Source organism: Myiozetetes cayanensis, unplaced genomic scaffold (assembly GCF_022539395.1).
Source record: "Myiozetetes cayanensis isolate MyiCay16 unplaced genomic scaffold, myiCay2020 scf19, whole genome shotgun sequence".
NCBI classification, from domain to species: Eukaryota; Metazoa; Chordata; class Aves; order Passeriformes; family Tyrannidae; genus Myiozetetes; species Myiozetetes cayanensis.
Genome location: NW_026087400.1, coordinates 12,170,033 through 12,183,496, shown reverse-complemented (window position 1 = coordinate 12,183,496; position 13,464 = coordinate 12,170,033). Strand labels below are relative to the sequence as shown.

Sequence of the window (13,464 nt, the reverse complement as noted above, 5' to 3'; positions counted from 1 at the left end):
CCCCAGCGCTTCCGCCGGCGCGTGCGCCGAGCGCTCGGCGCTCCCATTGGCTGGCGGGCGCGGCGGGGGCGGGGCCAGGTCAGGCGGAGCGCGCTCCCATTGGCCGGGGGGCGGGGCGGGCGGGGCGGGGGAGCGGGAGCGCCGGGGATCCAGGTGAGATCCAGGGGAGGATCCAGGGGAGGAGGATCCAGGTGAGATCCACAGGAGGATCCAGGGGAGGAGGATCCAGAGGAGGATCCAGGGGAGGATCCAAGGGAGATCCAGGTGAGATCCAGAGGAGGATCCACAGGAGGGGCTCCCCCGGCGATGCGTGGCCCCGGCGCGGCCGCGCTGCGCTGCCTCGGCTCCCTGCTGTGCCTGTGGGCGCTGCGGCTCCCGGCCGGGGCCGCCCGCGGGCTGGACGTGGCTTCGTACCGGTGAGTGCGGGGCGGGCGGGGCTGGGATGGGCTGGGATGGGATGGGCTGGGCTGAGCGCCGTGTGCCTGTGCTGCAGGGACAGGGTGCGGGCCATGTTCTACCACGCCTACGAGCACTACCTGGAGAGCGCCTTCCCCTACGACGAGCTGCGGCCGCTGACCTGCGACGGGCAGGACACCTGGGGCAGGTGAGGGGTGTCCCCGCGGTGGGCATGGGGATGGGGATGGGGATGAGCGTCCTTCCCCCGCCGGGTCTCACCTGGCTTCTCTCCTCCTCCGCAGCTTCTCCCTCACGCTCATCGACGCCCTGGACACGCTGCTAGTGAGTAGGAGCCGGCCCTGTATGGTTCTGTGGATGCAGCGCTAAGTGTGAAAAGGCATAAGCAGAGGAGAGGTGCTTGTAACTGGGCTGGAGTCTCGTGTTTGGCCTTGTTCCTGAACACCTGCAGCACCCACACTGTGCCCTCAAGGCCGTTGGGAGCTGCCTGCACACCTGTTTTTTACGTGGCAGTGACAGAAAGTCAGCTATTTATTGACCCTGGAGCTTTGGATTTTACTTGGCATCACCCCTGGGGAGCAGGTGGCCAAAGCTCCCCATCCCTCACACTTCCTAACTCTGGAATAAAGGCCTAAAATGTGCCAAGAAAGCATTTTAAACGTGATGAAAACATCAGTTCCCTTTTTAGTGCTATCTGTAATTTCTGATTTTGCAAAATAGCAAAACAAAACTAGAATCAGCCGCAAGCACTGAACTGCCACCCGTTTTCCCGTGAACTCTGAGCTTTGTTCCCTGTTCTCCTGCTCCCCTGCAGATCCTGGGGAATGTCTCTGAGTTCCAGAGAGTTGTCAGTGTGCTGCAGGAAGGGGTGGACTTCGATATTGATGTCAATGCATCTGTCTTTGAAACCAACATTCGAGGTGAGGTGGGTTTTCCTGGGGGGTTTGTGGTGGGTTTCCTTTCTGTGGGAGCCTCTGAGCTGCACACAGGGAAATGTGAGGTAGTGGTCACAGGGAGTTGTTGCTGCAGAGTAACAGGACATGTAAACAGGCAGAAAAATCCCAAAGAAATTCAACTCCTTTGTGTCTTTGCACGTCCCTCTCAGCTTCCTGCCCCGACAGAAACAGAAGTAGACGTGGCAGTTTCAATATTCTGGTGTGAGGTTTTCGAGCCTTAGAATAAACATCTTTTCCACTGAATCAGGGACAGATTATACCCTTTCTTCCTTCACACGCTGTTTTGGAATAGAGATTATTAATTTCTAGTTTCAGCCTTTTCTCCTTGAAAATCACAGAGGCCTTTGGAGTCTTGCACCTGACTGAATTCCTGACTGCTTCAGTGCCATCCAACTAAAAACACTGTCAGGGTACACAACTGTTAGTTATGCTTTTGTTGTTTCTCCTGTCAGATATTGCTGAGCCAATTTTACAGCAGTGTAATTTCTCTATGTTTGTGGTTGTTATTGTTACTGTAGACAGACCTGTGAAATAACTAATATTAACTAATATAGCTATGTTAGCAATACAGAACTAACAGCTAAATATAGCTAATAACTCCCTGCCTCTGTCAGTCACACAGAAAGTTGTGTCTCTGGCCTGGGCAGTTTTCTCCAAGGAGTTTAAGAACTTTACACAAACACAGTATTCCACTTTCTGGAAGAAATTATTCAGAATTCCTCTCACAGAGGTTTGTGTCCATTACACTGTTGTATAATGTCATATATACCCTGACAGCCCTCAGGGCAGTGCAGCTGTAGTAGGGCAAGTAGGATCTGATGCTTCTAAATAAATATGTCATAGAATCTGAGAGTGTTTTGGGTTAGAAGGGACCTTAAAGACCATCTTGTTTCCAAGGGGCAGGGACACCTTCCACTACCCCACATTGTTCCAACCTGGCTTGGACACTTCCAGGGATGGGGCAGCCAGAGCTCTCTGGGCAGCCTGTGCCAGGGCCTCACCTCCCTCGTGGGGAAGAATTCCTTCCCAATATCCCATCTAACCCTGCCCTCTGTCACTTTGGAGCCATCAATCACCCCCTGTGCTGTCGCTCCACACACAAACTTGCAGGAACAGTCAAACCGCTCTTTCCTGGTGTTTGAGTGAGGCTGGGAAGGATGAGCCTCCTCAGCTCTCTCCCCTGTAAAACCGTGCCTCTGATAAAGAGGAGCACAACTGGTGCTGCATTTCATTCCTTCCACACTGTTAAATGGGTTCTCCTGTGCCCTTGCAGTGGTGGGGGGGCTCCTCTCTGCCCACCTGCTCTCCAGGAAGGCTGGTGTGCAAGTCGAGGCGGGCTGGCCGTGCTCAGGGCCTCTCCTGAGGATGGCAGAGGAAGCAGCTCGGAAACTGCTGCCAGGTGAGCCCTTGTCTGCTTTGTGTCACTGTGCTGTGGGTCTGGAGGTGGCTGCTGGCTTTGGGGAACATGCACAACGTGATGTGTCGGCTCATAAACCAGCCCTGTGTTCCCTGAGCTCAAAGCAAGTTTAGTTTGCAGGGAGAATGTGGTTGTATATGTGCATATCAAGTGTTGCAGGGGCTTAACACATCAGTTTGTGGCTTGCTGAGGGGAAATGTACTCAATATAAATAATAAATAAAGGCTGTGAAAGGGCAGCTTGTAAAGACAAGGAGATGCAGCCTTATCTCCTCTCTGTGGGCTGCAGCTGGGATGTGTTCCTTGATGGCATGGCACTGTCCACCCAGGAGGAATCACAACCTCAGTGTTGGCACTTTGCTGGAAAAAAACGTAGGGATGCTGCTGTGGCAAGGTGGAAGAGATCCACAGTACCTTCCCAGGACTGTGTGTGCCTTGGGACTGCCCCTCCCAGGATCACACTGCTGCTCACTCTGTTCATTAAAGTCACTGCAGCTGCTCCAGTCCCACTCCTTGCCCGTGTGCAGTGGGATGTGAAGCTCGAGAGTCTGTTAAACATGACACTGAACACTCATGTCACCCAAAAATCCTGTGTTTCAGCTTTCCAGACCCCAACTGGGATGCCCTATGGCACAGTGAACCTCCTGCATGGAGTCAACCCTGGGGAGACCCCAGTTACCTGTACTGCTGGAATTGGTACTTTTATAGTGGAATTTGCCACTTTAAGCCACCTCACTGGTGACCCAGTGTTCGAGGACGTGGCCAGGAAGGCTTTGAAGGCCCTGTGGAAAAATCGCTCAGATATTGGGCTGGTGAGTGAAGAACCGACTTGGAATGTGCTGGCTGCTTTCTGTATGGTTTTGGGGATGCAGTGCTGAGCGTAAGAAAGCATAAACAGAGAGGAGATAGAATTGGATAAATAACCACAGTGCCCATAGCTGGGCTGCAGTCTCGTGTTTCACATTGTTCCTGAACACCTGCAGCATCCACATCTCTGCTTTACCAGTGCAGCCCAACATTATCCCATTGTTCCATCCCCTGACAGATGTGACTGGGAGACAAATCCCTCCTGCTGGGTACTGCAGCTTTTGTAACAGCAGCTGTAGCAGATTAAATAGAAGGTCTGTCTAATGCCTGGTGGGACAATGGTCTAGGGAAGAGAATAAGAGCATGGCAAGTGCACCAAGATATTCCCAGCCTATATAGCTTTGGTGCTTTAGGAATATCCAGAGCTGGAAGTGTCAACTCGGTGTTCACTGTCTCCTGGTCTTTTCTATTGCTGCTTTTTTAGCCTATGTGGAAAACTTGGTGCTGCAGATGTGAAGCGAAACAGATTTATTCATACCCTGTGTTTATTGAAACAGATTTATTCACAGGCTGTATGAAGAGCTTTGTTTGTCCTTTTGTTTGCTTTGGGATTTGTTTCTTTTTGGTTTATACCCCTAATCCTCATTCAAGAAAGAAGCTGAATAGCTATTTTTTTTCATGTTTGTTAAGCAAGGCATGACTGTGTATTTTATTCATCAGCTGGGTTTGTTCATAGGCTGAAGAGTCCCAGGTCTGAAGGGTCTATTTAAATATTACCATGGCAGCTCTTGTGCCTTTGATATTCTTGGCCTCCACCTCTGTATTTTCACCTCTTCATCCTTCTTTACTCTTTTTGTAAGATCAGAATTAGGACCAGCCACGCCCATGTTGAATGAAGAAAATGCTGGTTGGAATGGGAACCAGTGGTCTGGAGAAAGGTCAAGGGTTTCTTGTGTGGGGGTGTTGTGGGGATTTGTTAATTCCAAATTAGCAGAAATGCTGTATTTTCGCTTTAACTCTCTCCTTCGCCTCTTGCAGGTGGGGAACCACATTGATGTGATCACTGCCAAGTGGGTGGCCCAGGATGCTGGCATTGGGGCAGGAGTGGACTCCTACTTTGAGTACCTGGTGAAAGGAGCCATTCTGCTGCAGGACAAGGAGCTGATGTCCATGTTTCTGGGTGAGTGTTTGGTTTGCTGTGTGAAGGGACCCAGCAGTGCTTGGCTGTGCACCTGTAGAAAGCACTGGGCACTGTGGATGAAGAAATCTCACAGGGTACATTCAAGAATGTTCCTAAAGCCTTTGCTGTGATACTTTCGAGCAGTCTGTGATTACAGAATCACCAAAGTGATTCTCATTCTTAAAAAGAAAGATATTTTTTCTTGTTGTTGGCTTACCTACCCATCTGTGTTTCTTTATAGAATATAACAAAGCTATCAAAAATTACACCAAGTTCGATGACTGGTACCTGTGGGTTCAGATGTACAAAGGAACAGTGTCCATGCCTGTGTTTCAGTCCCTGGAGGCCTATTGGCCAGGCCTGCAGGTAAGAGCTGTCAGAGTACAAGGTGATTTTGTTCATCTGTCATGGGTCTATCTTTAATATAAAAGTTAGAAATATAACCCTCATCTGTGCAGGTGTAAAAGTTTGGTTGGACCTCTGGTGAAATCTGTGCCTGTGGAAGAGCAGATGTTGATTTTTATCTACAGTTTATAAAAAAGTCTCCCATTCAGCATCATGGGAGGGCAGTTTTGTTGCAGTGAAGTCCACTTACAGTGGTCTCATAATCCAGATGTAAATCTGAGGAAAAAGAAATTCACACCTCTTTTCCATCACCTCATAAATGCTTTGTTTGTGTGAATGCTTTCCCACTGAGTGCTTTGCTTTCTCATCAGTCCTTGTGTTTGGACTGAGACTTTTTTATCCCCACTAAGTGCCATGACTGATTAAACATTTGACTGATTAAACATAATCTTCTGTAAAAAAAAAAAAATCAAAGAGACCTCATATTATTTCAGGTGTGAGAATGTGATCCAGCAGAAAAGCAGCATGTAACTCTTCAGTCTTTCCTATTCCTAAGGCATCATATCCAAGTGTTATTTCCTCCATTCAGACCTTCTGAAATAACCATTTGTCACTGCTTTGCCTGTAGGAGTGTTACTGCATCGATTCCTTTGCTCTTTGTTCTTCACTCACATGTTGCTTTGCTAATTGTTCTCTCCCAGAGCCTAATTGGGGATGTGGATAACGCCATGAGGACCTTCCTCAACTATTACACTGTCTGGAAGCAGTTTGGGGGGCTGCCTGAGTTCTACAACATTCCCCAGGGCTACACAGTGGACAAGAGAGAGGGATATCCACTCAGGCCTGGTAAGCAGCAATGGAAAGGGCCATGGACTCCTGCTTTTGCTGTGGTGGTGAGAGCAGTGTTAGCAATACCTGCCTTCCACAAATCCCTCCCCCAGTTTTGCTCTGACTCAGTTCCTGCACGGATTTCACCAGGAGTTTGCGGAGTCAAAACCGCACGTTTTGTTTTCCCCCATTCACAAGGACGGGGCTGCCTTTAAAGGAAGGGAAATGTTACCATAAAAGGAGGCCTGTTAATGAATTGGGTTTGTAGTGTAGGATTTGACATGTTTAAGTGTTAAGATGGCCTGACATGGGATGTTTCAGTCATGTGAAATGTTTGTGTCCTTTAAATTTAGGAAGTGAAAGTGAGTTTGAATAGAGCACTGCAGTTCTGCTGAGTTCCTGAAATAAACTCGTTCTGGTTGCACTAGTAAAGCTCAGGATCTAAGTGAGATTCTGTGTGGTCTGTGATACTGCAATGAAATGATCTTTATTTCTGATTTTTTACAACTCTGACCAAAATAAAAAAGAAAGTCAAATCTCATTATTAGGTCCATAAAACTTTGTACATGAGAATAATAATTTCCTTTTGGTATGAGTGTTCAGGTGACATCCACACTGGACAAGTCCACCAAAAATACTCATCAGCGTTAACTTTCAAATTAATTACAGCATCCAAAAAGATCTTAGTAAGTAAACACAGCAAAGTGCATATGTTACCTGTTTAGAGTATTTCCATGGTGCTTGTTTTCATGATATTTTGGATACCCCTGTTTCAAGAGACTTACTTACAGTATTGTTTAAAATGGAATTTCTTGTTTGTAAGCCTTTCTAGAAGCAATTTTTTTTTCTTCCTTTGACAACTGAGTTTTAATCTTCTTCTCTCTTGCTCCCCCTCCCACTCACTGAATGTGGGAAGGAGGATTAGTCACTCTTACCTGAGCTGATCCAGGCTGGTTAGAGGGAATTTCTTAGTAGCACATCGTAGGAAAAGCAGATCTGTGCTTGGAGCCAGAGGAAATTCATTAACTTAGGTTATTTATTAGATCATCATAAAGGATTTTTAAATTAGCTAAGGAGCATCTCATCATCCCTGTGTGTGTGGTTTGGTCATCTTTGGTACTTGCAAATGTCTGGGGTGTTTTTGCAGAGCTGATTGAGAGTGCAATGTATCTGTACCGTGCTACGAGAGATCCCACACTCCTGGAGCTGGGAAGAGATGCAGTGGAGTCAATAGAGAAAATCAGCAAGGTGGACTGTGGATTTGCAACTGTGAGTGCTAAATCATCTGCTAAATCAGCTAAATGGCTGCTGAAAATCAGCTTTTAGAAGGTGTTCTTATTAATTATGTTTTCCCATTGAGTTAAGTGATCACTTTGGTGGAAACATGACTTCTTTTTAAAAAGCCCCTTATATTTTTCTGGGAAGCTGATCTGGTTGTGTTTCTGGTAGTAACTTCCCTCACAGTGTGAACAGTGGGACAATTTCTGTCATGGGCTGTTGCACCAGAGCCCAAAACATTGGAAAGCATCAGAAGTTTCTCCTGCATCCCTACCAGATGTTGCATCTGAGCAGGGAGGTTCGTGGGTAGGATCTCTGCCTGCCACGTTCATGTGTGATTCTGCTTTCCCTCTGTGCCTTGAAAATCTGATCAAACACACAAGAACTGCAGGGAGTGATTTCTCTAACATGATTTAATGAGGATTTCAAACATACTATCCACTACCACCACATACTTTTACAAAAAACTCTTAAAATATATTGGGAATTAGGTCTTGTGATTTGGAAAGTAGGTAAATGCCTTATGATTCTTTTTTTCTTTAGCAGGGGAAATGATGGGAAGCTCTTCTCTTTGCCCTAACTGAGTTGACAGAGGGCAAGTTTAGATGTTAGGAAGAAATTGTTTCCTGTGAGGGTGGGGAGGCCCTGGCACAGGTTGCCCTGAGAAGCTGTGGCTGCCCCATCCCTGGAAGTGTCCAAGGCCAGGTTGGACGGGGCTTGGAGCAACCTGGTCTAGTGGAAGGTGTCCCTGCCAGTGGCAGGGGTGGAACAAGATGGTCTTTAATGCCCCTTCCAACCCAAAGCATTCTGTGATAACAAATAGGGTGAATTGATGTCATACTGGGCTCTGAACTGAAATGAATTGCAAGCTGGTTTTATTTCCCCCCCCCAGAGTTCATAACTTTAATGAATTTGATATAAATGTAACCCACTCTGTTTCTTCCGTCCTAGATCAAAGACTTGAGGGATCACAGGCTGGATAATCGCATGGAATCCTTCTTTTTGGCTGAAACAATCAAATACTTGTACCTGCTGTTTGACCCGGACAACTTCATCCACAACGATGGGTCCGACTTCGACGTGGTGGTTACGCCATATGGGGAGTGTGTCTTGAATGCTGGAGGATACATCTTCAACACAGAGGCTCATCCCATCGATCCTGCTGCCCTGCACTGCTGCAGGAAGCGCAAGGAAGAGCAGTGGGAGGTGGAAGACTTGATGCGGGAGTTCTACTCACTGAAGAAAACCAAGAAATTCACTTTGAGAAGACCCTCTGACCCCGGTGAAGGGGAGAGTGCAAAAGACCCTGAAGATGCAGAGAAAGCTGGAGAGAAGAGGAGAGAGAACTCTAAGAAGAGTTCACACTCCCTCTTGAGTTGCCCCAGCCAGTCTTTTAACTCCAAGCTTGCAGTACTGGGACAAGTTTTCCTAGATAACACCTGATCCCTTTTGCATCTTCAGTGTAAATTATTGAACTTGTTTCAGACTCTGGGAATATATTTTTATAGTTTCATAATGGAAACATGTTGTACCTCACAATGTGAAGTGTATTATGAAGTGAAACAGCTTCCCATTAAATTCTGCTACTGCTCCTTCATAAACCCTGGCTCAGATACCGCCTGTTAATGCTGTCCAGGGGCTCATCTCAAAGCAGTTCATTGCCTGAATAGCAAAGAGGTGTTCAGAAAGAAAACAAAATGTCTGCAGGTTAAAGGTGCCTTGTTTAGTGCATCTTGGGAGTTTGAAGTTTTCCAGGCTTACACAGAGTCCCCAGCTTACTTTGTTCTCTAAAAAGGAGCCTGAGTGGCTGCCTGTCATAAGGGAAAAGCAGGGATTACTGACTGTGGCTTCCCTTCTGAGCCTGCAGCTCTCTGTGTGCTCCATCTTTTATCTTTAGTCTCTTTGTAAACACGTGATTCACCTGAAAGATCACTGGCCAGTCTAGAGAACCTGTTGATTTTGAGGTGGAGGCTCAGATTTGGAGCTCTGGCAGGTCTGTTGAGCATGAAGGGTGGCATAGGGGAAAGCAGAGCACTTAGAACTGGGAAAGGTGCTCTTTTTAGAATCAGTTTGGTCAGTACCACCTGCCTGAAAAACAGCTGAGTGATTCTCCAGGTTGTCTGGACAGAAAACTGAGGTGGACGATGGACTAGCAAAGGTTTGATTGACTCTGCAGTGGAGCTTGCTTTCTTTTTACAGAACCTAACGTGCTTTTCTGGTGAAGTTTCCTCATTTTCCTTCCTCTTTTCAACTTCCCTTTGGGCTTCACCTTACTGCACGTCAGCCCCTCAGTCACTGAGGCTGAGCTGAGCTGAGCTGAGCTACCCGAGGCTGTTCTTGGTGTTCAGCTGACTTGGCAAATCCAAACCTTTAAGTGTGTTATCAGTGTCTTTGCAGCAGGTGTGTGTGATGGTCAGAAAGGGAGAAACCAGGAGTGTTACCAAAAGATTTTCTTTCTGAAGGAAAAACAAAAAGAGGGGGGCAGAAAAGTGATGGACTTTCTTCAAACCTGCTGGAATGTGAGGAGTCTGGAGCAAGCACACAATCTAGAGTCACTGGAGTGGGTTAGAGATACAGGATAAATAAATCCCTGTGGCCAGCAAGAGACTTAAATATAACTGGGCCAATGCCCAGTCTGTGCTCATGTTGGGTTGCTTTAAGAAACCATTTTTGTTTTGATCAATACTAGTACTGTAAAATTACATAAAATCTGCATTTTACCCTTCAGGGTAGAAATCCTTTTGCAGTTGTGAGTAAACTCATTGTAAGAGTCACCTGAAATGTTGGACAGGCATTTTGCTAGGATTGTTAACCTATGAAGGTTCTGCTTCTGTCCTGCCTTCCCATAGCAGGTGGGACAGCTGCTGTTCAGGAATTCTGCATGGATACAGCAATTGCAGGGGAGATACTGAGAGAGAAGCACCCTAAAACAGGCACTGTTGGGCAAAGATGGAGCTCTTGTTAGTGGCTCCGTGTTGTAACCCTAGGTTATCTTTTCCAGCTGCTCACATCTCACACACTATTCATTGTGTAATCTGTTGAAAACAAAACACAGGCCTTCTCCTATGGCTTTGCTAAGTGCTGGGTCCTCATTTTCTCTCAGAATTGCCCCACCCATGAAGCAGAGGAAAAGGAAGGACTTAAGAGGCCAGGCTGCAAATCTCCAGCTCAGTAAATCTCTTCTAACCAGGGCATTTTGGTGAGACTCCAGTAGCAGAACTAAGGGGAAGGAGCCTTAAGAGAGAAGATTTTTCCTCAGCACAGTTGGAGCTGAGAGAACTCCTCTGCCCACAGCTACTGTGAATCAGATGGATCTTGATTAGTGCTATGGGATGGGTGAGTCAGAATAACACAGGCCAGCCTTAATTTTGGTTTGTTCCATCTTAGCAAGACTTTCTTTTAAGCAAAAGAACTGATAGGAGCTCTTAGGATCTTTAGTAAGCGTTTTTTAAATGGAAAACTGGCTTGGCCTTGCTGCTGGAGGGCAGAGCGTGATGGAATCTCAGGGGCACGTGTACAAGTTGTGCTGTTTCACAGGCAGCGTGAGGAAGGGCAGATGTCTGGGAATCTCTAAGGGATAATGGGATGAAATAGCTGGCTGGCTGTCCCACTGGAGAACAGATTCAATTCCCTTTGTGTAGACCGTGCTGTCAGTGAGAACTTCACGGGTTCAGAATCACTGTCACAAGCTGGGAAAATAAAATAAGGCTAAAACTTGTGGTCTCCTGATGTCTCCTCCCAGGGGAGGAAGAGGGAGGAGATGGCAGGTCTATTTTGGCATTTTCCAGCTGGAGGGAGAGCTCCAGTGGAGCAATGTGGGGAGTGCTTTGGTCCTGTGAACGGAATTGTCAGGAATCCAAAATAGGATGTGTGTGGCAATTTTGGGTGGCTTCCAAATGAGGCAGGTCACCACTCCAAAGGTTCCACCTACGGAGTAAACTCGTGGCATCTGTCAAGAGGCTGGAACTGGATTTGGGTTAAGTGGTGAAAGATAGTGCAGAAACCAAATTTAGCACTTGCTGTTGATGATATCATTGTAATTGTGTCGATTTTTTTTTTTCTCCACTCCAAGCAGCCTGCAAAGCCCAAAACTGAAGGCCAGATTTTCTGAGGTATTTCAGAAGTAATTGTTTGGATTTGGAGAGAAAGTGGATTGATGGAAAGTCAGACAAACAGCTTGTGAAAGACTGCTTCAAAGGAGAAGGAAGAGGAAAAAGAGTCAGAGTTGCACATGAATTGCTGGCAAATGGCAAAAAAACCCCCAAAACAAATCAAACATACCAAAATTCAAGGGAGAGGGTGCAGGGGGAGCACTAGGAAAGGGGATGAGTGGCAAGTGAGGGAGAATCTATGAAGTTTAACACCTGGCCCTGCACAGACACCCCAACAATCCCACCCTGTCCCTCAGAGCGTTGTCCAAACCCTCCTGCAGCTCTGGCAGCCTTGGGGCTGTGCCCACTGCCCTGGGGAGCCTGTTCAGTGCCCACCACCCTCTGGGGGAAGAACCTTTCCCTGAGATCCACCCTGACCCTGCCCTGACACAGCTTCTTGAGTCCCTTGGAGCTGCTGCCTGGGCGTTAGTCCAGAACTAGCCCCAAGAGTCCATCTTCCCAAGGTGCTCCCTCTCCTTTGACCTGTTGGGTTGGAAATAAAGGCATGTTGGTGGAAATAAAAAGGTTGTATAGTGCAAATAGAGGTACCTTAATGGAAGTAAAGACATTTTAGGGAGAATTAAGGTATTTCAGTGGGAATGAAGGCATTTTAGTGGGGAGAAAAAGGCATTTTAGTGGGAATAAAGGTATTTTATTGGGAAGAAAATTATCTTAGAGCAAATAAAGACATTTTAGAGGGAACGAAGGTATCTTCGTGGGAATAAAGGCATTTTAGTGGGAATAAAAATATTTTGGTGTGAATAAAGGTGTCAGTGCAAATAGAGGCATTTTAGTGGGAATAAAGATATTTTAGGGGGAGTAAAGATATTTTAGTGGGAATAAAGTTATCTTAGGGGGTAAAGGTATCTTAGTGGAAATAAAGGCATTTTAGTGGGAATAAAGTATCTTAGTGGGCAGAAAGGTGTGTCTTAGTGGAAATAAATGCATTTTAGTGGGAATAAGATATTTTAGTGGGAATAAGATATTTTAGTGAGAATAAAGGCATGTTAGTTGTAATAGAAGGGTTAACTTTGTTCATAAAATCTTATGTGTATGAGGGAATAAGGAACTTTTGTTATAATTCAACAAGATCAGTTTCATGGACATCTTGCTAATCAAGCAAGTATCAGTAAAAATAATTGCAGACATCTTGCTAAACAAACAAGTATCAGTACTAGTAAAATTTACAGCTGATAAGAACTGCAGCTTTTATCTCTGACAAATCCCAGATGACCACTCAGCAGCAAGCCACGAACTCAAGCCATAAAACAATTGCATTCAAAACCCGGGACTTGGAAATGTATAAAAAGGAACATTTACTACATTTTGGTGTGTGCCTCAGCAGGGCGCTTGCCCTCCAGGCCACCCAGCGCTGTTTTGCTTTATTATTGCTTGCTTAATAAATTTATGAATGTTAAATTGGAATTGAGTTGTCTAAATTCTTACAGTAACTTATAACATTAGTGAGGGGAAAAATATATTTTAGTGAGAAGGCATGTTGAGGGGGGAAGGTATTTTAGCGGGAATAAAGTTATCTTGGGGGGGGATAAAAGGCATCTCAGTGGGAATAAAGGCGTTTTGGCAGAAATGAAGGCGTTTTATGGGGAATAAAGGCACTGTAATGGCAGCGCAGGGAGCGTGCAGGGAGCGGCAGAGGCCGCGGCCCAGGCCCCGCCATGTCCGCTCCCCAGGCGGGACTCCATTTCCCGGCATGCCCCCCGCGGCCGCCCGTTCCACACCCCCCCGGGGGGGCCGAGGCGGCGCTTGTTGTTTGTCTCGGATCGGCTCCCAGCCGGGCCATGGCGGCCATCGCGAGGGGCGGCCCCGGCGCCCGCGGGGCCCGAGCCGCCACCACCACCAACATCGTGTCGCAGCTGCGGCGCGGGCAGCTCAGCGGCCGCGGGCTCACCCGCGGGGCGCAGGTAGGGGCGGCCTTGGCGGGGGAGCAGGGGGACACACGGGGGGGTGTGCGGGGCCCGGGGGTGTGCGGGGTGCGGGGCTGGGGGTGCGGCAGCTCCCGGCCGAGCACGGCGCTCTCGGCGCTCTGCGGGGCCTGGCGGGGCCCGCCTGGGGGGTGCCGGGGGCTCCC

The 13,464-nt window shown here is 47.4% G+C and overlaps 2 protein-coding genes across 3 annotated transcripts in view; both read left to right on the top strand.

Moving 5' to 3' along the window:
• The first annotated feature begins 229 nt into the window (after positions 1-229).
• On the top strand, positions 230-8,825 carry EDEM2 (ER degradation enhancing alpha-mannosidase like protein 2). The gene is made up of 11 exons (XM_050313576.1): positions 230-416; positions 494-604; positions 699-738; positions 1,229-1,334; positions 2,644-2,769; positions 3,387-3,598; positions 4,632-4,773; positions 5,015-5,139; positions 5,820-5,964; positions 7,094-7,215; positions 8,176-8,825. Exons 1-11 carry the CDS (start codon positions 307-309, stop codon positions 8,665-8,667), a joined length of 1,731 nt encoding a protein of 576 aa, XP_050169533.1. The 5' UTR covers positions 230-306; the 3' UTR covers positions 8,668-8,825.
• A 4,331-nt stretch (positions 8,826-13,156) lies between these two features.
• Positions 13,157-13,464, top strand: part of TRPC4AP (transient receptor potential cation channel subfamily C member 4 associated protein) — a 34,135-nt gene continuing 33,827 nt past the window's right edge. For both annotated transcript variants that reach the window (XM_050313572.1, XM_050313571.1), the window contains exon 1: positions 13,157-13,297. In XM_050313572.1, coding sequence (XP_050169529.1) covers positions 13,175-13,297 — 123 coding nt within the window. In that variant the 5' untranslated portion in view covers positions 13,157-13,174. The remainder of the gene's footprint in view (positions 13,298-13,464) is intronic.

Excerpts from the sequence above, each read along its gene's own strand:
- EDEM2 (XM_050313576.1), top strand. The coding sequence starts at position 307 with ATGCGTGGCCCCGGCGCGGCCGCGCTGCGCTGCCTCGGCTCCCTGCTG. Across the intron at positions 417-493 it reads CTGGACGTGGCTTCGTACCG|GGACAGGGTGCGGGCCATGT; the intron begins GTGAGTGCGGGG and ends CCTGTGCTGCAG. Across the intron at positions 5,140-5,819 it reads CCTATTGGCCAGGCCTGCAG|AGCCTAATTGGGGATGTGGA; the intron begins GTAAGAGCTGTC and ends GTTCTCTCCCAG.